The sequence below is a fragment of the Trachypithecus francoisi genome, unplaced genomic scaffold, assembly GCF_009764315.1.
Source record: "Trachypithecus francoisi isolate TF-2019V2 unplaced genomic scaffold, Tfra_2.0 Lachesis_group4, whole genome shotgun sequence".
In the NCBI taxonomy this organism is placed as follows: Eukaryota; Metazoa; Chordata; class Mammalia; order Primates; family Cercopithecidae; genus Trachypithecus; species Trachypithecus francoisi.
Genome location: NW_022681469.1, coordinates 82,514,044 through 82,537,891, shown reverse-complemented (window position 1 = coordinate 82,537,891; position 23,848 = coordinate 82,514,044). Strand labels below are relative to the sequence as shown.

The window sequence follows — 23,848 nt, the reverse complement described above, 5'->3', positions numbered from 1 at the left end:
AGATGAATTTTGAAAAATTCCTAAGCCAAAGATATACATACAAGAACTAGTCTTGAAATGTCCAGGAAGAGTGTGTGGGACCTTGCACACAGCAGGTCCTTAGTAAATGTTTTATAAATTATAAATCAGTGGCATTACTTCTGCCAGAGAATGTTAAATTATCATTTCTTTTTAGTCTTTCCCTGCAGTCCTAGAGTATCGTGTGATACATAAATATATGAAATCAGGAAACAGTATTTCTCCTTGTGGCATTGACTGGTTTTAACCACTTTCATGTGCAAGCATTCCTTGTTCATTTTTGAAATATGTTGGTTTTTCTTTATATTGCAAATCAGAATTCTGTTAAGGCCCTTAAAGAACACAGAGTCTAGTAAGAGGAAAAAGACTATGGGAGGTTTTTTTTAGGTCATTTAAACGTGCTAACAGGTTACAAAAAAATAACATTGTCTCTGTTCTCAAATTTGAGTTAAGAATTTTTCTCCTTTTAAGAACTTTTAAAGATCCAGTTTTTAAATAAAGAAGTCGAAATTACTCTAAAAATATACGAATTCCAAATACAAGCTCCTATTTCATTTTGAATGACTTTATTGAGAACGTTTTGCAAATTAGATTTTACAATTTAACATTTTACAATTAGAAATTTTATCTGCTATTACATAAGCTGCAAACTTTTCAAAAACACTACAGAAAATCTTTTATTTCTTTGGATTTTTCTGTTCCATGTTGAGTTCCTGAGATATATTTTTTCTTTCAGCTTCATTTTCATCTTCCTGTGAAATAAATTTTAGAAAACATTAAAATATAAACTTTAGGACATTTATCAGCTATACTTAACACATTTTAACTGTATCGTAGAACTATGAACTACTGCAATTCCAGTAATCCTAAACACAAATGGTAAAATTATGTAACATTTAAATACTTGCAGTAGGTGCTGTTTTATAGTACACATTAAAATTTTCTATATGTTTTTAAAAGCAACCAATTTTAACAACGCCCTAAAAATTACTTTGGAAACACCTGCCACTGAAAAGCGTTCTTTGCAGGAGATGAGCTAGATATTTTTACTTCACTGCTTGATAAAAAGCAATACATTTAATTTCTAAGACTCTTCATGTGCTTCAGCATGGCATTTTTTGTCCCATCTAGTATACTTTCTTGACAGGTGTGCCAATTTTCCAATTACTTGTACCACCATATGTTATCTGAAGATCAGTGAGGTCTAAAATAGGAAGCATGTGCATGTCAGGCTTAGAATGCTTACAATCTTCTACAGTTTCAGTTCTAAGTGGTGGCCTCATAATTCATAGCAGGTTCCTGTGGAACACGGTGAATAGATGAAGTGACATCATAATGTCTGCTTTCATAGAAATGAAGTGCATCTTGTGTTCAGTATTAAATGGTAACCTTCAAAGTATAAATAATGAGAGTCTGGAAAAATATTTCATCTTACAATTTGTAGTCCATCTCATCATACATGTTCCCTCAATAACACCCAAGTAGAAAACAGTCTTGCTTTCCTAGTATTTCTGATTTATCATATAAGATTACTTATTTTTATTAACTGACATAAAGGTACTCTTCTGAGTTAAAGTATAAACATCAATTTCTTAAGTATTTCTAGACAATAGTAATAATTATCAGTATCATCAAACGTATCACTCTATCTCTGTATCTGATGAAACCAAATTAAATAATTGAATTAAATAATTGTTGAGCTTTATTTTCTGAATTGACTTTATTAAGTAAAAGCAAACCAAGGTATGCATATTTGTTTTCTATGACAAACTACACACTTGCCAGTAATCATTAAGGCAGGTGAAAAAAGCTTTTTTATATACTTTGTTTCTCTAAACTCAATAGAATCTGTGATTTACACTTTGTTAACACTGGGAAAGTAGAGACATTATCAATATTATCAACAAATCTGAATCATTATAGATACATAGAACACCAGGAATGGGGTTTTGAATATCATTTTGGCAATGTAACCTTGATATTTTTTTTCCAAGTATGATAGCCACTGTGTGTCATTTCATTTTTTCCCTATTTTATCTCCTGTGAATAGATATATTCAATTAAGTTTGACTAGTGAAAATTTATTAATGAACATGTGGTTTCTACTTTTAGACAATGTTCCTAGAGATTACATTTTTATCTATCTATGCATCTATGTATCTATGTATCTCATCTATCTATCTATCTATCTATCTATCTATCTATCTATCTATCTATTTTGAGACGGAGTCTCACTCTGTCATCCAGGCTGGAGTGCAGTGGTGCGATCTCGGCTCACTGCAAGCTCCGCCTCCCGGGTTCACCCCATTCTCCTGCCTCAGCCTCCCAAGTAGCTGGACCTACAGACGCCTGCCACCATGCCCGGCTAAGTTTTTGTATTGTTAGTAGAGACGGGGTTTCACCATGTTAGTCAGGATGGTCTTGATCTCCTGACCTTGTGATCCGCCTGCCTCGGCCTCCCAAAGTGCTGGGATTACAGGCATGAGCCACCGCGCCCAGCCTAGAGATTACATTTTAACTACATTCTAATAAAAAGTAAATCTTACTCTACACTTTCCCCTGTCTTCTTCAGGAGAGACACTGTTAGAAAGTGTTAAATCCGCAGGTACCAATGGCAATACATTTTTGATATGTAGCACTGAATTTGTCCTTATGTTCCTCAAAGGGAAGTTTTATCTTCTGTATCTTAGACATTCCTACCATCTAACAGGGCATACTTAGTATATAGTTGTAGTACAATCAGTGTTTTCTGAACTATGTGAAACAGTGGAATAATGAATGAATAAAAGGTATGCCTGAATTAATACATAATTTGGAAAAGCACAATATTGTTCTTAACTATCGTAAATTAAGATTGCTAGTACTCACACTTCTAGCAATCTTAACTTACTATAACAGCACTGAAATGTTTGAAGCAACATAAGTCAAAATAGCCATTATCAACCTCATACCCTTTATAAAAGAAAGATGGAGCCTTTATCACACGGACAGTCTACTAAGTTTCTGCACCACATGACTTCCCGATTCAACAAGCTTGGTTATCTAGTTTTCTCTAGCAACCTTCAATGCTGCCCTAAGTCAAAACAGAAATGTAAAGACTTAATAATAACCCTGAGGACTAGGAGGTACTTATATACTTTGCTTTCATGTTTAACTATGGATACAAGCTATTGGAACATTGTTAAGTGAAATAAAAATTTGCAACTTCCATTAATTTGAATATGTTTTAATATATGGATAAGATATATATAGATATGCCAGTTAAGTAACATTCCTTAATATAATGTTTGTCTTTTTGTTGTTGAATTTTTCTTAGTAATAAAGTACAGCTTATAAATGCATGCCTTCTAACACTGCCTGCTGTTCAGGACAGGTACATAACTGTTTCACACCTTTCTTTGTGCTGAGGATTTGTCTTAAAGCATCTTGCCTTTTATGCTGTTAAGTCATTTATATAACAAATAAGCGCCAATCTCTTTCTTCCTTTTAGAAGGATAGCTGTACCCTAGATGCAGAAAAGGATTATGAAAGGGTGAAAAAGGCATTTAACTCTAATTGCTAGAGTATAATACTAAAATTGCTATAACATAACATTATCAAAATAATAGTAATAGATTTTATCATAAATAAAAACATTAACATTTGATCTAATAAAGCTCTAGGGAAGTCTTTTTGGATGTGCTAATTTGTGTTTTTAACATTGCAGGTCAATTTTTCTAAGAACTGTATATGTAGTTCCAGATTAATAAAAATCATTAAAGTAACTCAGACAGCAAAAAAATATAATTGATAAATGACTGCATAAAGAAAGCTTTTTACCAAAGCATTTCTTTACTACTGGATATTATAGGCAAGTAAAAATGTCTTCTGATATATAGCAGGGTTTTTGTTTTCTCTCTGCTGAGATAAGACATCTGTTTGTTTCCCAATGAAAGAAGACCCTAGCTACACGGATCATTTTCTTAGCGACAGCCCTGACAAGTTTGACATTTGTTTCATGAAGTGTTCTGAAACAGTCGTGAAGAAAATGTACCCTTTGAGGCTACTGGAAAGTAGACAGGCTTACCTCTTAATGTTTAAACTTGTTAATTCATACTCTAAAAAAACACACTGACTGTAACATCCTTGCAGATCTGCTAGTTATATGTGAAATTTCAAGACTGTGCACTCAATTAACAGTAACACCTAGAATATCAAATGACAAAATTTGGTTCCTTAGCCTTGCTCTTTTTACTTTGACAGAACTGTGGTGAGAATGGTAATTTCTAGGCACAGATGGACCATGTAATAATGGGCTGATACTCCAGGTGGCAATATGAGACTGGGTTATTCTAACAGAGAAATTAAATAAAAACACTGCCATATTTATCTTATCACTAAATAAAACTTGCAAGATTTTGTTACTCAGTTTGCTCTATCAATTTGTGATACAGGAGAACCTCTGTTTTTCTTTATTTATAAATGTGATTTCATTCTCAAGACAGTTCAAAGAATTGATGGCAATTCTATCCATTCTTTTCCTTCCTATCCATTCTTTTCCTTCCTCTTAGGAGGTAACCAGCTCCTAGCAATGGTCAACTATTTTAGCATCTGGAATTTATATCACTCAGGTAATACTTGGATACAAATTACACTCTATGAGTACAGATAACTTTATGTTTACCTTGTAGACTTCCAAGTTTAAAAGATTTCTTAAAATCTTGCAATCCTTTTATATAAAAGGATTATACAAAAGGGCAACTCTCCCTATTACTTCTTTATATCTTTATAGATGTTGATGTAAGGACCTTTATAATGGAGAAACATGGCAAACACCACCTTAACCAAATGGTCAAGGTTAATATCACCAATAATATATATTAACACCCTGATACGATGTACTAAAAAGGGCACATCACCTCTGGTTTGTGGTATCCTTCCCAACAGTGTATAACCTAATTCTAATCTGAGAAAACATCAGATAAACCCCATACAATATAATTAAACAGTAGCCTTCAAAATGTCAAGGTCAGCTGGGCACGGTGGCTCATGCCTGTAATCCCAGCACTTTGGGAGGCTGAGGTAGGCAGATTACAAGGTCAAGAGACCGAGACTATCCTGGCCAACATGGTGAAACCCCATCTCTACTAAAAATAAAAAAATTAGCTGGGTGTGGTGGTACAAGCCTGTAGTCCCAGCTACTGGGGAGGCTGAGGCAGGAGAATTGCTTGAACCCGGGAAGTGGTGGTTGCAGTGACCCAAGATGGTGCCACTGCACTCCAGCCTGGGCAATAGAGTGAGACTCCATCTCAAAAAAAAAAAAAAAAAAAAAAAAAAATGTCAAGGTTACGAATGACAAGACTTGGAAATATCACAGACTGGAGGAGACTATGGGGATATGATGACCGAATGCAGTGGGAATCTTGGACTATATATTTTAAGGACATTAGTGAGAAAACTGATAAAATTTAAAAATGGTTCGTAGAATAGTTAGTAGTAGCCTCTCAAAGTTAATGACTTGGTTTCAGTAATTGTACTATGATTACATAAAGTGGCAACACTACAGGAAGCTGGATAAAAGGCAAATGGGAAATTTCTATACTATTTTTGCAATTTTTCTGTAAATTTAAAATTATTTCAAAGTAAGATGATTAAAGAAACAGAAAATAAAAATGGCTACTTAATGAAAGTTTCCTAAATTCAAATAAAGTAAGTAAAGTGTATGGGCCAAGATTTTATGAGAAAAGAAATGCGACACACCTGTAGCCTCTACACTGAAATATAGAGCTATAATTAATAGTTTGCTTTCCATCCTTCTACCCCAAATTCCTAAGTACCTAAAATGTTCATAATGGTGGTATTATTGATTTTTATTTTATCTGTGCTTTGCCACATTTTCTTTCTTTCCCACTGTGAGCACAGATTACTTTCATAATCAGAAAATATAGCTTTCTTTTACTAAGTCCCTTTATAATTTGGCCATATGAATAAACTATTGCCAGAAATAAGTAAGAGTTACAAGACTCTATGATTACAAAGAGAAGATGTCATGTGTTTTTATTTTACCAAATATGTTCTTCATAGCCAGCAAACATACATGGAGGTACAACAGTAAAATGAGGTGAGATGGTGCAGGCAGGCGCTAACTTAAAATGTTTCTATATTCTTATGATATTTTCTTTAGATTTTAAATATTCCTTTTACTAACCAGACAAGGAACAGTTATTATAACTGGATCCAAATTAATAGTCAGAATTATCTCTATACTTTAATAATGTTTCTTTCAAAAGTGCAAGCATATATAGCTTTTAGGGAAAAAACATGTAGACAGTCAACCTGTTCTAACTGTTGGTAGCTACGGGAACAAGTGTAGAAAAACAGATAGACTACATCGTTTCAATCTGTGGTCAAAAAACTACACTCTTTTATTCATTTAAAAACATATGCTAGATATATAACTCTCAACAGTATTTAAAACTATGTTTTTAATACAGAAATATGCTAGTGCTGCACAATGAAGAAAAAATTTATCTTAATAACTGGAAAAATACTGACAATAATGAAAATGTTTTAGGCAAAATGAGCACACTGCATGCTTCAGCCTGAAATTAATTAGAGTTTTTAACGTTTTACAATTTCACCATAATTCTTTAAATGGTGCATTTACTTCATAGTAATAAACATTTGGATCATTAAGTAAAGTGCAAAATGTGTGTGATATGCTACATTTAACAACCTTTGGCCTTTTTTTTTCTATACTTCTGCATTCAGTTTTCCAATGCATTGAATAAGCAATTGAAGACCACAATTAAATTTCCTGACTTTGCATATTTGAGATTCTTATTTAATTTAATATAAAAGGCAATTAATATACCATTTTACAACTGAATTCCAACTTTAGTGAGCCATGATAGATACTGAAATGAACTTACAAGAAATGCTTAATTAAATTTACTGTAAAAAGCATAAGAATTTTTTCGTATGACACAAGGTGCATATTTAATTAGAAATTCCAAGGCTATATTATGAAATTAAAGTAACTTGGGATGTTCTTAGTAAACTCAGCTCAAACACATATATCATTAAGTAGAATAGAGCTCTTTTTTAAAACCTTACCTTTTTTCTCTATTTAGTGATTCAAACAAAGGATAATCAAAGAGATCTCCCTTTATTTAATACTACAACATTACATTCGTTAATTTATTAATAGGAAAAATTTTAAAAATAGCAAATAAGATAGAAAATGGGCAGTAATAAATTTCTAATTTCATATATGAGAATACATAAATAACGATTTCTTTTCTTGAGCAATCACTTCTCTCTCCAATTCATGATTCTGGAGCAGATTGAGTAGAGTAAGTTTTTAGCTCCGTCTGTAACTTTTTACTTCTTTGTGGCAGCTTTTCGTAGCAAAGAAATGGGGCAGTGGTGGTGTGTGCCTGTAATCCCAGCTACTCGGGAGTCTGAGGCAGGACAATCACTTGAACCCGGGAAGCGGAGGTTGCATCATGAGCCGAGGTTGCACCAATGCACTCCAGCCTGGGTGACAACAGCAAAACTCTATCTCAAAAAAAAAAAGAAAGAAAGAAAGAAAGAAAACAACTTTGGATTTCCCATGTATGACCTCGGATCAAGAGGGACTCCCTCTGTTCTGGGAAAAAAAGGCCCTAAGGATTGGCATAGTCATCTGAAGAGGGCATATTTACACTAAGGGCAACAAAGATCAGTGAGTGAAAAGTAACAGTGGCAAAATACGATAAAGAAAGGAAAGGAAATGAAAGATGGATGATAAGTATGAGTTAGGGTAGACTCTTAATGGGCACAATCCCAATTTGATAAATTTATATATTTCCATAAATATGAAAAGCTACAACTTTTATAACGGATATTTTTAGATGTTTAAGACATCTGGCCAGGCGCCGTGGCTCACACCTGTAATCCCAGTACTTTGGGAGGCCAAGGTGGGTGATTATCTGAGGCCAGGAGTTTGAGACCGGCCTGGCCAGCATGGAGAAACCCCGTCTCCATTAAAAATATTAAAAAAATTAGCCAGTGTGACGGCGCATGCCTGTAGTCCTAGCTACTCAGGAGGCTGAGGCACAAGAATCGCTTGAACCTGGGAGGTGGAGGTTGCAGTGAGCTGGGATCGTGCCACTGCACTCCAGCCTGGGAGACAGAGCAAGACTCTGTCTCAAAAAAAAAAAAAAAAAAAAAAAGACAAAAAAAGACATATTTAAGATACGGTGCTAATCTGAAGGGGCTAAGAATATTGTAACAGCCTTTTCTGACAGGTGAATTCTTTTATGGTGGGTATGTTTGATAACCATGACGAACTTATGATCTTGACAACAGAAAATTTTCCTTTGGGTAGTAAACTACTACTATCTGGGAAATATGCATGAAAGTGTATGCTAGAAATCTATATTAGAGGCTCCTACATTGGTAACCTTCCTTCATTTATAATGTTTTCATTTAAAAGTTATTACCTGCTTTTGAAATATTTAGGCAAAAATAATGTCTAAAAATGTTATCTAAAACCTAAATATTTTTATTTAAATAAAATATATTTTTATCTAAAAGTTATTACCTGCTTTTGAAATATTTAGACAAAAATAATATCTAAAAATGTTATCTAAAATCTAAAAATAATATCTAAAAATGTTCAAGATAGGCAAGATCACTAGTCAAATTACAGTTCCATACTCAGGAGATTTTCAGATTGAATACAAATCAGTGACTGGCCCATTAAAATTTTCAGAGACATAAATGACTAGAAATTACTCAGCAATAACTAAGTTTGTCATACACACACACAAAAAAGTATATTACTTATTCATTAATATAAGCAATAATCATGAATTGTTTAGGACTGGCCATTGTGGAAACAATGCCTTCTTTAATAGGACATGACAGCATTTTGTTTATCCTTCTCACTGGACAATGAAAAATTTAATACAACACTCAGCTCATTGTATCAAACTTAAAACTTGTATTGAGAGAAAAATATTTTTTGCTTAGTCAGACCCTAAAATTAAGTTTTACCCAACTTCTATACTGCCATTAAAAAAAAGCCATATTATCTCTATTCAATAAATGGTGCTGGTAGCTGGCTAGCCATATGCAGAAGAATGAAACTGATCCCTATCTTTCACTATATGCAAAAATTAACTCAAGATGTATTAAAGATTTAAATGTAAGACCTCAAACTATAAGAATCTTAGAGCAAAACCTAGGAAACACCATTCTGGACATCTGCCTATGGAAAGAATTTATGACTATGTCCTCAAAAGCAACTGCGACAAAGCCAAAAATTGACAAATGGGACCTAATTAAACTCAAGAGCATCTCTACAGCAAAAGAAACTATACACAGAGTAAACAGACAAACTACAGAATGGGAGAAAGTATTCACAAACTATGCATCTGACAAAGATCTAATATCCAGAATCCATAAGAAACTTAATTCAACAAGCAAAAAAACAAATGGCTTAATTAAAAAGTGGGCAAAAGACATGAACTTCTCAGAAGACATATAGCCAACAAACATATGAAAAAATGCTCAACATCACTAACTGTCAGTGAAATGCAAATCAGAAAGATCTCTCTTTTGAGATGGTATCTCACTGGTGTGAGATGGTATCAATGAGATACCATCTCCCACCAGTCAGAATGGCTATTATTAAAAAGTCAAAAAACAATGATGCTGGGAAGGCTGCAGAGAAAAGGGAATGCTTATACAGTGCTGGTGGGAATGTAAATTTTTTCAGCCACTGTGAAAAGTAGTTTGGAGTTTTATCTAAGAACAGAACTACTATTAGGTCCATCAATCCCATTACTGGGTATATATCCAAAAGAAAACATATCATTCTACCAAAAAGACACATGCATTTGTATGTTCATTGCAGCACTATTTATAATAGTGAAGACATGGAATCAACCTAGGTGCCCATTAATGGTGGACTGGATAAAGAAAATGTACATATATACCATGAAATACTATGCAACCTTTAAAAAGAATGAAATCATGTCCTTTGCAGCAACATGGATGCAGCTGGAGGCCTAAATGAATTAACTCAGGAACAGAAAACCAAATGCCACATGTTCTTACTCATAAGTGGGAGTACATTGGGTACACAGGGACATAAAGATGGCAATAACATATTCTGGGGACTACGAGAATGGGGAGGGAAGGAGGGAATAAGGGTTGAAAAACTAACTACTGGGTACTAGAGTCATTACCTGGGTGATGGGATCAATCATACCCCAAAACTCAGCATCACACAATATACTCATGTAACAAACCTGCCCATGTACCTCTTGAATCTAAAATAAAAGTTGAAAAATTTTTTTATTAAGTTGATAGAAGGGGAAAATTGTTTCTCATTCCCTTTTTGTTTGCGTTTTGAATAAAAAGGAATATATTTTCTTTTTTTTTTTTTTTTTTGAGACGGAGTCTCGCTCTTGCCCGGGCTGGAGTGCAGTGGCCGGATCTCAGCTCACTGCAAGCTCCGCCTCCCGGGTTTACGCCATTCTCCTCCCTCAGCCTCCGGAGTAGCTGGGACTACAGGCGCCCGCCACCTCGCCCGGCTAGTTTTTTTGTATTTTTTAGTAGAGACGGGGTTTCACCGTGTTAGCCAGGATGGTCTCGATCTCCTGACCTCGTGATCCGCCCGTCTCGGCCTCCCAAAGTGCTGGGATTACAGGCTTGAGCCACCGCGCCCGGCCAGGAATATATTTTCATGTTTATTATAATTTTTTCTTTCTATAAATTGCCTTTCCTAAATTTTCTGTACTTTCAAAAATTAAATCGAACTTTTAATTTTGAGATCATTGTAGTTCACATGCAGTTGAAAGAAATAATACAGACATCCCTTGTACCTTTTACTCTGTTTCCTCCAATAGTAACGTCTTGCAAAACTGTAGTGTAATGTCATAACCAAGATACCCACATTGATAGAGTCAAGAATGTAGTTTTCCTAATTTTTGCCCACTTTTCTATTGTGGTAATCATCTCTATTATGATTGGTTTGAATATTTTCTTTGAAAATTAAGAAAATCATTTCATAATATACATTTTTCTTTCAGAAATAAACAGAAAAATAACAATCATCATCGTTGGCCATTTTAATTGACATCACAATAAAAAGTAGAAGAAAATACTAAAAATATAATTTTATATTTCCTTTGCTGAGTCTTGATGTTCTAGGCAAACCATGGCACACGTTTACCTATGTAACAAACCTGCACATCCTGTATCCCAGAACTTAAAAAAAAACAGTTATAGATCATATCATGTCAAAAACCAAAAACAAATAGAATTTATATAAATGGCATTGTAACAATCTTAACATCACTTTAGAATAAATAACAGATATTCAAAAAATGAAAGTAACAAATTTTCTTAAGGAAAATAATATTACCTACATAAGAACTTGATTTCACTGTATCAAGTTTATAAGATTCAGAGTGAAAACTATAATTTGCATTAAGATATAAAATAGCCTGATCTAAATATTCCAATACTTAAAATCTTTTGATATTATTATTAAAAGATACTATTAAATAGTTTAAAATGACAATTTTGAGACTAAGAAACAACTCAGTATCTAAATAACAAAATGTCTAGATAAAGATTTTCAGTTAGGAAATTTAGAAACTGTTTAATATAAGATGTCCTCAATGTACAATACCCTTGTAAGTAGAATGGTGTTAAGGTATTCATTTCAAAAGCCAATCAAATTCATAGATGGACTTCAGGCTAATCTGTAAGCAACTACGACATATATGAAAGATCTCTCTTACTCTCTTATATTTTTCCTTAGAGACATCAAGTCATAGAATATTAAAGGTGAAAGAGTCCTAAGATATCTTATTTAAATCCCCATTGTATGTATGAAAATTCCACTAGATTGATAATAATATGAAATCAATTTCTTCACCAAACTTTTAAAACTGCTTAGTGACTTAAAAATAAAACAACTCCCCAAACTGTCTTCCAAACTAAAATGATTTAAAACTACTTTGTTAAAGCAAAATAAAAAAAAGCAACTTCATAGTGGAGAAAGCTGACAAATACTACCTTGACTGATTGACCAAGGCTGACATCACTAGTAATGTATAGTATGTATACCGACATTATGTTCCCCTGCTCTGATGCACAGAGAAGCGACATCACTTATGACTATGGTAGCCTTCCCATTAAGGCACAAACTCAATCTAATGATGAGAAAATATTAAGCAAACTCAAATTGTGGGACATTCTACAAAATAACTGAAGAGTATTCTTCAAAAGTGTCAAGATCATGAAAGGTAAGGAAAAAGTAAAGAATTGCCACAGACTGGAAGAGATTGAGGAGACATAGTGACAAAATGAAACAGGAGATCCTGGATTGAATCTTGGTCCAGAAAAAGAACACTAGTGGCAAAACTGGTAAAATACAATAAATTCTACAGTTTATTTAACAGTATTATATTAAGATTAATTTCTTAGGTTTGAGAATTGTTCTGTGCTTATATAATATGTTAACCTAAAGAGAAGTTGGGTAAAGGGTATATCAGAACACTCCATACTATCTTTACAACTTTTTAAATCTAAAGTTATCTCAACAACAAAAATAAAACCAGACAAACATCTAATTTTTGTTAGATGATTTAGAAGTAAGTACATTTGATTTCAAGTACTATAAAGTTACCTGCCAAAATAATGTGCAGAGGCAATCAGAGTTATGGAAACCGGGGTTTCAGTATTTCTATGATATGGAAAGCTCATTACAGACTCCACGCTACAAATGAGTATTTACTGACAGCTAGTAGAATCATACAGTCATTCAGTAACACTGAGTGATGTCTAACACATGAAATTCATTGTCATGTTTTTAAACTCATGCAGTTTGAGAACCATTAGAAAATTATTCAACTGTAATATGGTAAAAATGTAATATAATCCGTTTTTATTTCTTCAACTGTAGTTTCTTTGGGAGGTAGATGTCCTTATTAATACTGACATTTTATCTCAGTACATTTAATCAGGGGTTTCAAAACAATGTCTACTATGTAGGGAAAAACAGGTACTTAAGAAATTTCTCCATAGAAGCATCATTTGATCTAGGGCAGACTGAATTAAGAATAAAATGTCAAAACAAAGTAAAAATGTTTGGCAATCAACACCTTTTTTTTTTTTTTTTTTGGTAACCCATTGACAGACTTATTGTATTGATCAAATAATGTTCTCACTTTAGAAGAGTTTGGGACATATTTAGTCCTTTGACTCGTTAGACATTTTGTTTTTTTAAGATGATACTAACTCTTGAAGTCACTTCTATTCTAGAATCCTTCCTTTCTTCCTCCCTCAAAAATTTATTGAACAATGGTTGTGTGCCAGATACTAAGCAAGGTGTTGCAGAAAAATATGAATGAGATGTTTTATTGCCTAGAGGATCTCATGCTCCAGTGTGGTAGAGAGGCATGCAAATAATCACAGTGCAATGAAGAAAGTATATAATAAAGTGCATCAGGTATACATGGAGGTGATAAAGATAACTGAACCACGACAATATATAAGGACAGTATTTTTATGATTACTATGCTACAGAGTTCAGTTATGATATCAAAATAACATACACTTCCTCGTGCCCAAAGGTGAGTATTGTGAATCTTTAAAACAAATACTTCTCAATGTAACTTATACTGCTCTTTTTTTTTTTTTTTTTGAGACGGAGTCTCGCTCTGTCGCCCAGGCTGGAGTACAGTGGCCGGATCTCAGCTCACTGCAAGCTCCGCCTCCCGGGTTCACGCCATTCTCCTGCCTCAGCCTCCCAAGTAGCTGGGACTACAGGCGCCCGCCACCTCACCCGGCTAGTTTTTTGTATTTTTCAGTAGAGACGGGGTTTCACCGTGTTAGCCAGGATGGTCTCGATCTCCTGACCTCGTGATCCGCCCGTCTCGGCCTCCCAAAGTGCTGGGATTACAGGCTTGAGCCACCGCGCCCGGCCACTTATACTGCTCTTTTAACGTAAACTCAACATCAAGGACTATATGCTTTGGAAATAAACTTAAGTGTAGAAAGTGAATATCTAAAACTTTACTACCAAGTGAACAGATTAAGTTGCCTCAAATATCCTTATTTCAAATGGAATGTTATTTTCCCCAGAGTGAACCCATTAATCTTCACAGTTTTATCGGAATTTAATAGTCATTAGACATCTAAGTAACACATCTCCTATGGCACATTAATTTTTCATGGATTAAAAAGAAGTTGAATTTGCTTCAAGAAAAATTTAAAATACGATTTTAGAAAATTTCACACAAAAAATTCCTCAATAGTGGCACTTTATTATCAGTGTCAAAAATAACGTCCCTATTTTCACTATTTCCACATCTTAGATTTACTGGTTATGTCTTAGCTACTTTGCTTTTATTAAAGAATGATTAAATGTTTAAAACTCTTTTGAACTGTTACCATAATGAAAACCACCACTGGTATGTACTTAAATGATTCACAAAACAGGCCACTTGGCAAGTATCAAATTACTTATAAAGTTTGTCTGAAAATGCATTCATTTAGACAATGGTTTCAATTACCTATTAGCTACTCTATAAGTATAAAGTATTTCCCAATATTTCATAATATAGGCTATAAAATATAAGGACAAAATTATTTTATACAATAAAATTTTAAAATATCTTACGTGAAAACAGATCTCCAGCATGCTATATAAGCCATCTATTCATTCCTCCCTGATTGAACATCAACTAGCTAGCTATGTGTCAGGCACTGTGCTAATTGCTAAAAAAAAAAAAAAAAAAAATTGTATTATGACAGACACATCCCTGCCTTATGGAGTTTACAATCTGACTAAAACAATCGATCACTCAAGTAACTGTATCATTGCAATTATGACACATTCAATGAAAGAAAAACATACTTCTATGTGACTATTAGTAGAAGGATCTAAAAATTTCAGCAAAGTCCCCTACTCTCCAAAAAATGATTAATACGTTGAGACATGAAGGATAAGAGTTGGTCAAGCAAACAACAGAGGGAAGAATATTCTAAGTAAAGGGAACAGTAGGAAGGGTAAGTCAGCCAAAGCCCAGTGAGAAAGAGCAAAGTAGTGGAAAATAACACAGGAAGTTTGGGAATTCTGCTTTTCTGGTTCTAGCACTACACAGTGCTCATGGCTGGTTACTTCTGACATACTTCGTATTTGTTCTGTTTCTTCTATGCAATTGTGTAGTGGAGGAAATTTCGGCTTTGTTGTCAGTGACTGGCAAACCTAGATTCTAATCCTAACTGTGATACCTACACTACCCAAAAATACTTTGAAGAAATCACTTAAACTTTTAGAACCTCGTTTTCTCATCTATAAAATGGCAATAACTACTTTTGATGATTAAAATTATTAGATAAAATAAAATGTGAGGAGCTTAGCACAAATCCTGGCCCACAGAAAGCACAATAAAGTCTATTCTTTCCTCTTTCTAGGCTTAACTTTACGACAGGTTTTAATGATTAATGACATACTGCTGTAGTGAAGATAGGCACCTACAGATAGATAGTAAGGATCCTCTTCAAAAACAGTGTTTTTTTTTTTTTTTTTTTTAGCTAAATAACCATCATTATGTTATTAAATAGAAGCCAATTCTACCTATGTCTCTAATTTCTTGATCTTGCAATTTCAACTGTTTGTATTACAATATAATTGTATTATTCATAGACAACAAGAATAAATAAATAAATTGGGTGAATGATTACATTTAAAGACATTTGTTCCTAAGTAGTAATTAGGAAAAGGCTATTAATTAAATAATTCCTCCAAGTCACACCATGGGCATTTGATTAGCAATTTTAACTGAAGTTCTTCCCAGAGTTACTCCATAGTCTGCAAGGTGTTGTCATTGTAGAGAATGTAAACTAATGCTCTTCTCTCTGAATAAAGCAATAATGTTAGCATGATAGTCCAACTGATATGAAAACAATATTGGGAATCTAGAAAGGACCAATATAGGTCTAGGTAGGACCATTATTTAGAAGGCGAAATAATGATTTGGTACAGAAATTAGACAAATATAGTTTATTAAATTGACTTAAGGCCTTTTTAGGCATATAGTTGCTTAAAAGAAAGCAGGCCATATTCTTACAAATACAAAGCATTTTTATCTTTGTAACTTTGATTTTTAGAAATACTGACTACTGAAATTGGAAGAGAAATTAAAAGTAATTTAATTCACCTTCTTGAAATGATGTTTAATTTTTGCTTTTCTTTTATATATGGAAATGTGCAGACACGCACATACTCAAGTGGATGTGATTTTTAATTGAGGAACTCTGTATACATAATATCAGTATTCCTTAATATAAATACAATAGTAATTATTTAGTAAATAGTCCAAGTTATAGCAATGAAGTTTCACTGCAATGTAAATTCCATATAAATAACCTGGTTAAATCCATTAGTTTCTTTCAAATGTGTTGTCTATCATTATCATGGTAGACCCTATTGGAGACATGAACTGACTCTGGATAAGACATGTATGGAAGCCTACAGGGGAGCTTCTGGGAAAGTATTCCTTATTCTTAAAACTCACACACACAGACACACACACACACACACACACACATATGACAGGGACCACTTCCATAGGCTTGCCTGTATGTATTATAATGTGAGGACACAATACTTGGAGACCATGTAGCCATCTTGTGGCCATGGGAGTAAGTCTAAGGTTAAAAGTCAACACACTGTGAACCCTATAACTACCCAATTTTCTCAATTTTGAATATACAGGGTATGAAATATTAAAGTAGGTGGGTTTTCTGTTAAAGAATCCTTACCAATGACAATATTGGCCTCTTAAATTTCTTCTAGTTCTATGAGTTTTTCCCTTATCTTTAATGCTGTCCTTAGAACTCTACCATCCTTTGATAAAAGTTAACAGGAGATGACTCTAAATGGTCACAATTGCCAACTACTTTATGATGACTTTCTCATTTATATCTTCAGCCCTCACATCTATACCATGCTTTAAACTCATATATCCAATTGCTACTTGTCTCCATTAAACTTTTTAATTAGGACCTCAAACATACCATGTACAAAGCCAAATTCTTGATTCCCATCCCTCGACTTCCCCTATCCACACTAAAAAAGCCTTATACCTCTCTTGGTCTGTAACACTCACTTGTTCAAACACAAACTCTAGGGGTCATTCCTTAATTCCTCTCTTTCTCTCATACTTTATAGCCAACTCTTGTTGTCTTTATCACCCAAGGTATCTAAAATCTGTTTAGTGCTTTCTATCTCCACTGTTACCATCTTAGTTCAAGCTATCAAGTTTCTTGCCTGTGGATTAATCCAATAGCTTCCTGATCAGTCTCCTTGTTTTCGTTTTATAATTGTATACCTATTCTTTATATAGGAGGCAGTAATCTTTGTAAGATACACATTACATCACAATCCACCCATGCTTGAAACTCCCTAGTAGCTTTGTATTTCGGGTAAAATTCAAACTACTGCCGTGACCTAGAAAGTACATCAGCAGGCCCTTCTCACCTTTCTGGCCTCATCGACTTCTCCAATCTGCTCATAAGTTCAGTTTCTTCACCTGGCTCCAAACATGCTGCTCTTCCCTCTGATTCCTGAACAAAGTGCACTAGATGTTTCCTCTGACTTTGATTCTGTATGGCTCATTTTTCTTGTCATGCAGGTTCAGTGAATGAAGAGTTCTTTGACCTTATGTCCAAAATCTGCCCTTCCTCTATCACTCAGATTGTTTTCCATAACATTTATTACAATAAAATGATCATCTACTTGGTTATTTACAGACTGTCTGTCTTCCTTTACTAGAATGCATGCTCCACGACAGCAGATTTTCTGTTTTTCTTACTACAATATCCTTAGAAGTTAGTCTTATTCCTATCATATTGTAGCCTTTCAATGAATAGTTCTTATAAAAAGTTCTTGGACATATGAATGAATTCCCTACTATATAGAAGCATGGGAATCAAGTAAATAATAATTTCGACTTTTGAGTACTTCCTAAATAGATACAAAATATATAATGAATATATTATTAAAGGCTTGTATTTATATTCATTATTTATAATCCTCACAAAAGCCAGGCAAGATAAATATTATTGTTCCTATGTCCCACTGAGGAAACTGAAGATTGGTGACACTCAGGAACTGCCCTTGGTCACATATCCAAAAATATTAGAGGAGCTAGGATTCCAAACTCAGCTCTGACTACAAGAAGTATTCTCTTTTCAATATACCATATGTACAGTTAGAAGGCTCATGATAAATTTTAAAAGCTTCACGTACTTTTCCAAAATAATTCAATTTTTGCTCAATGGATACTGACCAGATTATTATTCAGTTATTTTAAAAGGTCCTAAGTCTATCTTGCAGTACTGATCAAAAGCAATTTTCAAATTCCGAACAGCTTGACAGATCTGCTACCTGAAGATTATTTACGAAAATTTTGGTAAACATATTAACTCTCCTTCTAGTTTTTCAACTATTCTAGAAATATTTAGGATTTATTGTGGTATACTTCTTAAATCTCATGAGGATACAGAAATAGAAGAGGAAAAAGGTATTTTGGGAAAATGTTACAAGGATCAGCTTCTGAGGAACGTAAAATTCTGTCATTACCTTGGAATGACTGTTCTTATGTCTTAAAATACACTCATATAGTAGCTTTCTCAATTCTTTAATAGCTACTTACAAAATAAGTTATTTCCAAGCAAGAAAAAAATGGCCTTTATTTGTAAGAAGAAGAATCACAAGCCTCTACAGAGCCAGGTCCATGCAGGACTCGTGGGGCTCTTAGGAACATTAATAGCTCAAACTCAAGAGTCTTAAAGGAAAATCTCAAAATACTATTAAATTGACTACAAAACTCTGACACAATGCTACAGTTAAAAACAACAACAACAAACATGAAGTTATAAATTTATTTATTTTGAGACAGGGTCTTGCTGTTGCCCAGGCTGGAGGGCAGTGGTGTGATCATGGCTCACTGCAGCCTCCTCAACCTCCTGGGCTCAAATGGTGCTCTGGCCTAGGTGTGCACCACCACAACCAGCTAATTAGTTTTTATTTTTTGTAGAGATGGTGGTCTCACTATGTTGCCTAGGCCGGTCTCAAACTCTTGGCCTCAAGCGATCCTCCCACCTCGAGTTCCCAAAGTGTTGGGATTATAGGCGAGAAACACTGTGCCTGGCCTGAAGTTATAAATTTAAGTATATAAAAATGAGAAAATACATAGAAGTTAATGACTTCATAGTGACACTATGTGGCAACCACGTTGTTCAATAAAAATACTTTAAATGTTTAGTAAGTGCTATTTCTCATAATATAGATGTTCAACAATTACTAAAAAATTTAAATTTATATTTCTTCATTGCATTATGACAGGTTTTTTTGTCTAAGATTTTATTTTGCTTTTCTTATTTTTAAAATTATTGATGTATCTTTTATTGTAAACAGAAAACCCATTAAGACAGTGTAGTTCTTTTAATTTTCTTTTAAAGTAGAAAATAAACTGTACTTGAATGTTTGTACATTTCAAACTTTCAGGATTGTTTGAAACCTTATTAACATAATTTCAAAAGACTGATTAAACCAGGAATACAAGTGAACCACAGTAGACATGTGAGACTTTGATACCAGTTTGAACTCTTAGAATCTAAGCAGCCTGAATCATTGTTAGAAGACTCAGCACAGAAATGATATATCCCATAATTAATTTGTGTTACATGTTCCACACACACCACATAGAGCACAATAAATATCTAAAAATATGCTGATTTCTAGAAAGCTGTATAGAAAACTTCGTAATATTCTGTTTTCTGGAAAAAACAGAGGATTCTAATATACAAATAAATCTCTATGCATTATTTAAAGTAAGCTTTATTTAAAAATTTAATGATGCAAATTAAAGAATGAGAAGAAATAAAAATTCCCACTTCCTTGCTCTTTCCTTTCCTTCTTTCTTCTTTTATTCATTCAGTAGTTATGTCGTGAATTCTTATGATGTGCCATATGTTCAGGACAGGGAGGAGAACAGAGGTGATCTCCATTCTCAAGAAAATTACACACTTGAAAGGCAAACCTGCGTTCAATTTATACCTCCATTCTTCTTTATAGCCAGCAAACACAGAAACCTTCATGTTTCTTTAGCATATCAAATTATTTTATTATAAAATGTTTCCTGCACAACAGTAACCATAACTATAACCAGTAACAATAACCATAAGCATTCTAACACTTATGGTAGCTCTCTTGGATGTTCTTTCCCCATCCCATTCTCCTCCCTTCCTTCGTAAGAGACGTGACCAATATAATGAATTGAATATTAATCACTCCCTGGCATATTGTTGTACCTCAACATTTCATATGAATGTATAATGCTATGTAAATCTTCCATGACTTGCAATGTATTTTCGAAATTACATGTATATATTTATCCATGTTATATTTAATATAACATATGTTTTTCATATCAAAAGCTAGCCTCACACACCAGAAACATTCAAATTAAAATAACAATAAATATATCACTATTATTTAATCTTATTTTAGAGATGTTAGCCAACACAACCAGAAAAGAGAAAGATATGAAGTATAAAAATTGTAAAAGAAGAGGTGAAACTATCCTTACCTGCTGTATACTTAGAAATATCAAAAACAATCAATTGAAACACTATTATAAACAAGATAATTCAGTGAGAATCTATTCACACATGTGGAAAATCATCAGGAGATAACAAAAAATAAAACTACAGATTATTCAAGACAACTTTTAAATTCTGTATCAGTATTCTTTTATTTATCTCCCTAAATTTCAAGACTGATTAAAAGGAATACTGCCCACCAAGTGTAGTTCTAGGAAGAGCAAATTGATATATTAAGTAAGTAATTTGCATTCAAAAGATAAATCAGATGCCAAGGTAAGTTGTAATAGACTGTCAACAGATTTCTAGACTATTTTTCTTTAAAGGGCCGTAAGATGTGAGAGCTAGAAGGTATCTTATTTAAAAATCATTTGATCCATTTTTTTTTTTTTAGTTTGTAGATAGAAAAGCCATTCCCAGAATACATAATGAACTTCCCCAGAGTCCCACAGCCAATTGGTAGAGTTAGAATCGGAATTTATGTCTTCTAAGTTGTAGTCAGGAATAGACTGCCATGGTGAGTCAGTACTGACCACAATGAGTCAATATGACTTTAGATCAAATGATGGCAAATCAAGCACGTTAAAAAAAATTTTGTGTGTGTGCATCCCATGAATACATCTTTTTAAAACAATTGTCATGACCTTACCTAAAACATCTACATGAGCACAGCAGAAAATGCACAGGCTTTGGGGTCAGACAAATCTATTTTGAATCCTGCTTTGGCACTTACTATTGGTTTGACTCTGTGAAAGGCACATGACCCCTAAGTCTCAGTTTTCTTACCTGTAAAATGAAAACAAAACAAAACAAAACAAAAAACCCTATTTCAAATAATGACTTCGGGTTTAAATAAACAAAAATGATTAGGTATGCAAATTATGCTAGTAAAATGTTTATAACACAGTAAAAGTACATATTCAAAACAATGTTAGCTATAGTTATTATAAAGTTTAAAATATATTTCCAAAAATTGCGGTTCAAAGTTGAGCTCAGATGCACAGTTGATGAAAGTGCTTTTTCTTCTAACTAGAATTAAAATAAACATTTTGCTTCCTTTTCTAAAAGTTGTTGTATTTTAAGAATTAAACTTATATAAATGTTTATATTTGTTTTTTAACCTACAAATGTATATCTATTATGTGTCAGGTTCGGTTCTGGGAAATGGGGTAATAGTGGTGAACAATAGCATATCATCCTCATGGCCTTAAATTTCAACAGAAAGAGTCAGGCAACACACTGTTAACAGATAAGTAATTTCATATTTTGATACAGTGAAAGAAACAGGGTAAAGGGACAGAAAGTATGTGAGCACATGTTCTCTTAGGCAAGGTAGTCAAGGAAGCCCCTCTACAAAAGAGCTGACATTTGAGCAGAGACCTGAATGATTTGAAGGAAACAGTCATGTACTGATCTGTGAGAAGAGAATGTACAGGCACAGGGAACAAGGGCAAGAGCCCTAAAATAGAAATGAGCACAGCATGTATTAGCAGAGGAAAGGACAGGAAATCTAGCATAAGATGAAAAATTATGTTGACTACATAGCCCATAATGGTTATTTGATTTGCAGTGAGAAGCCACTGGAGGGTTTAAGAATTTAAATAATATGATTTGCTTTTGGGTTTTAAGCTTAATCTGGTTGTAGTATAGAGAAAGATAGGTAGAAATTAGGAAAGAACACAAATACAGAGATATGCAAGCAGTCTATTGCAAACAGATCAGGAATGATGGTAACCTGGAGTACTGTAACATAGTCAGAATGGAAAGAAGTATGATATGCTTTGGAATTAAACAAAAGAAAGTAATTAGGAATGATTACTCTGCTTCTCGTTCTCAAAAATGATGAGACTGAGGTGGGAAAGACTGTGGGAGAAGTAAATTGTGATGGGAATAGAGAAGAATCAAGAAACCAATAATTCTATTTTGGTAACATTAAGTTTGAGCCAATCTTTAGTTATCTAGTGGGAATGTCAGGCAAACATTCGAATATATGAATTTAGATCTCGGAAGAAGAGTTTGTGGATGGTATTACACATTTAAAAGTCCCCCAAATACAGGTAAAACTGCATGCAATCACTCAGGGACATACAAATAGAGAAGGGCCACAATGACCAAGCCTTAGTAATACAACTTGAGCACAAATGGAGAATTCAGCTAAGAAAACTGAGAAGGGTCTGCCAGTTACAAACAAAGAAAATTAGAAGTCATGAAACCAAGAAAAGAAAATGTTTCAAGAAAGAGGGAATGGTCGACATTGTTAAATGACATTGAGAGGTCAAGTACGATTCAGACAGAGGCATAACTATTGGGTCTGACAAGAAAGAGATTGTAAGTGACATTAACAAGAGTCATTGTAGTGGAGTAATGGGGATCAAAGACTGTTCAAAATAGCTAAAATAGGGAATGAGAGATGCTATTTTGCACTTCACCCTTCCTCCTTAATTTCAGGAACATGGATAGTAACTGGAGCTGTAGCAGCCATCTTCGAATCATAATGGAAAGACCAAAAGAATCATGGTAAAAATCACTCCTGATGGCCTTGAGCTGCTATCTCTGGACTTCTTAAGTGTTATATTTTATATGTCCTATATTTAACCGAACCTTTCTTGCAGCATAAAAATATATCCTGTACACCCAAACAACACATATGGCTCTCTATCCTAGTTTCTCAGCTTTCAGTTTGAATAAAAAATAGGCTGAGTGTGGCAGCTTATGCCTGTAATCCCAGCACTTTGGGAAGCCGAGGTGGGCAGATCCCTTGAGCTCAAGGAGTTCGAGACCAGCCTGGGCAACATTGCGAAACCCAGTCTTTACTAAAAAATACAATATTAGCCAGGTGTCATGGCATACGCCTGTATTCCCAGCTACTCAGAAGGCTGAGGAGGGAGAATTGCTTGAGCCCAGGAAGTTGAGGCTGCAGTGAGCTGTGATCGCACCACTGGACTCCAGCCTGAGTATCAGAGTGAGACTCTGTCTCTAAATAAATACATAAGTAAATAAAAACCAAAAAAGCTGCGTCGTTGATTTGCACAAAAGTGAGTCAATTGCATTTATTGTAAACAGAACATGCTTCATCATCTTATTTTATATTTACATGTCCTAGTTATGCTGGAAATGACCATGTGGAGCTAAATGTATGTATGAAAGGAAAATCTCAAACATAGTAGAGTTC

The 23,848-nt window shown here is 34.0% G+C and overlaps 1 protein-coding gene across 9 annotated transcripts in view; it reads right to left on the bottom strand.

Moving 5' to 3' along the window:
• Window positions 1-567: 567 nt before the first annotated feature.
• Window positions 568-23,848, bottom strand: part of PHF14 (PHD finger protein 14) — a 200,478-nt gene continuing 177,197 nt past the window's right edge. For 3 of the 9 annotated variants that reach the window (XM_033194692.1, XM_033194693.1, XM_033194694.1), the window contains 2 exons: window positions 2,887-2,918; window positions 568-770 (listed from right to left, as the gene is read on the bottom strand). In XM_033194692.1, coding sequence (XP_033050583.1) covers window positions 653-770; window positions 2,887-2,918 — 150 coding nt within the window. In that variant the 3' untranslated portion in view covers window positions 568-652. The other 6 variants (XM_033194698.1, XM_033194701.1, XM_033194699.1 and 3 more) reach the window with 5 other exon arrangements.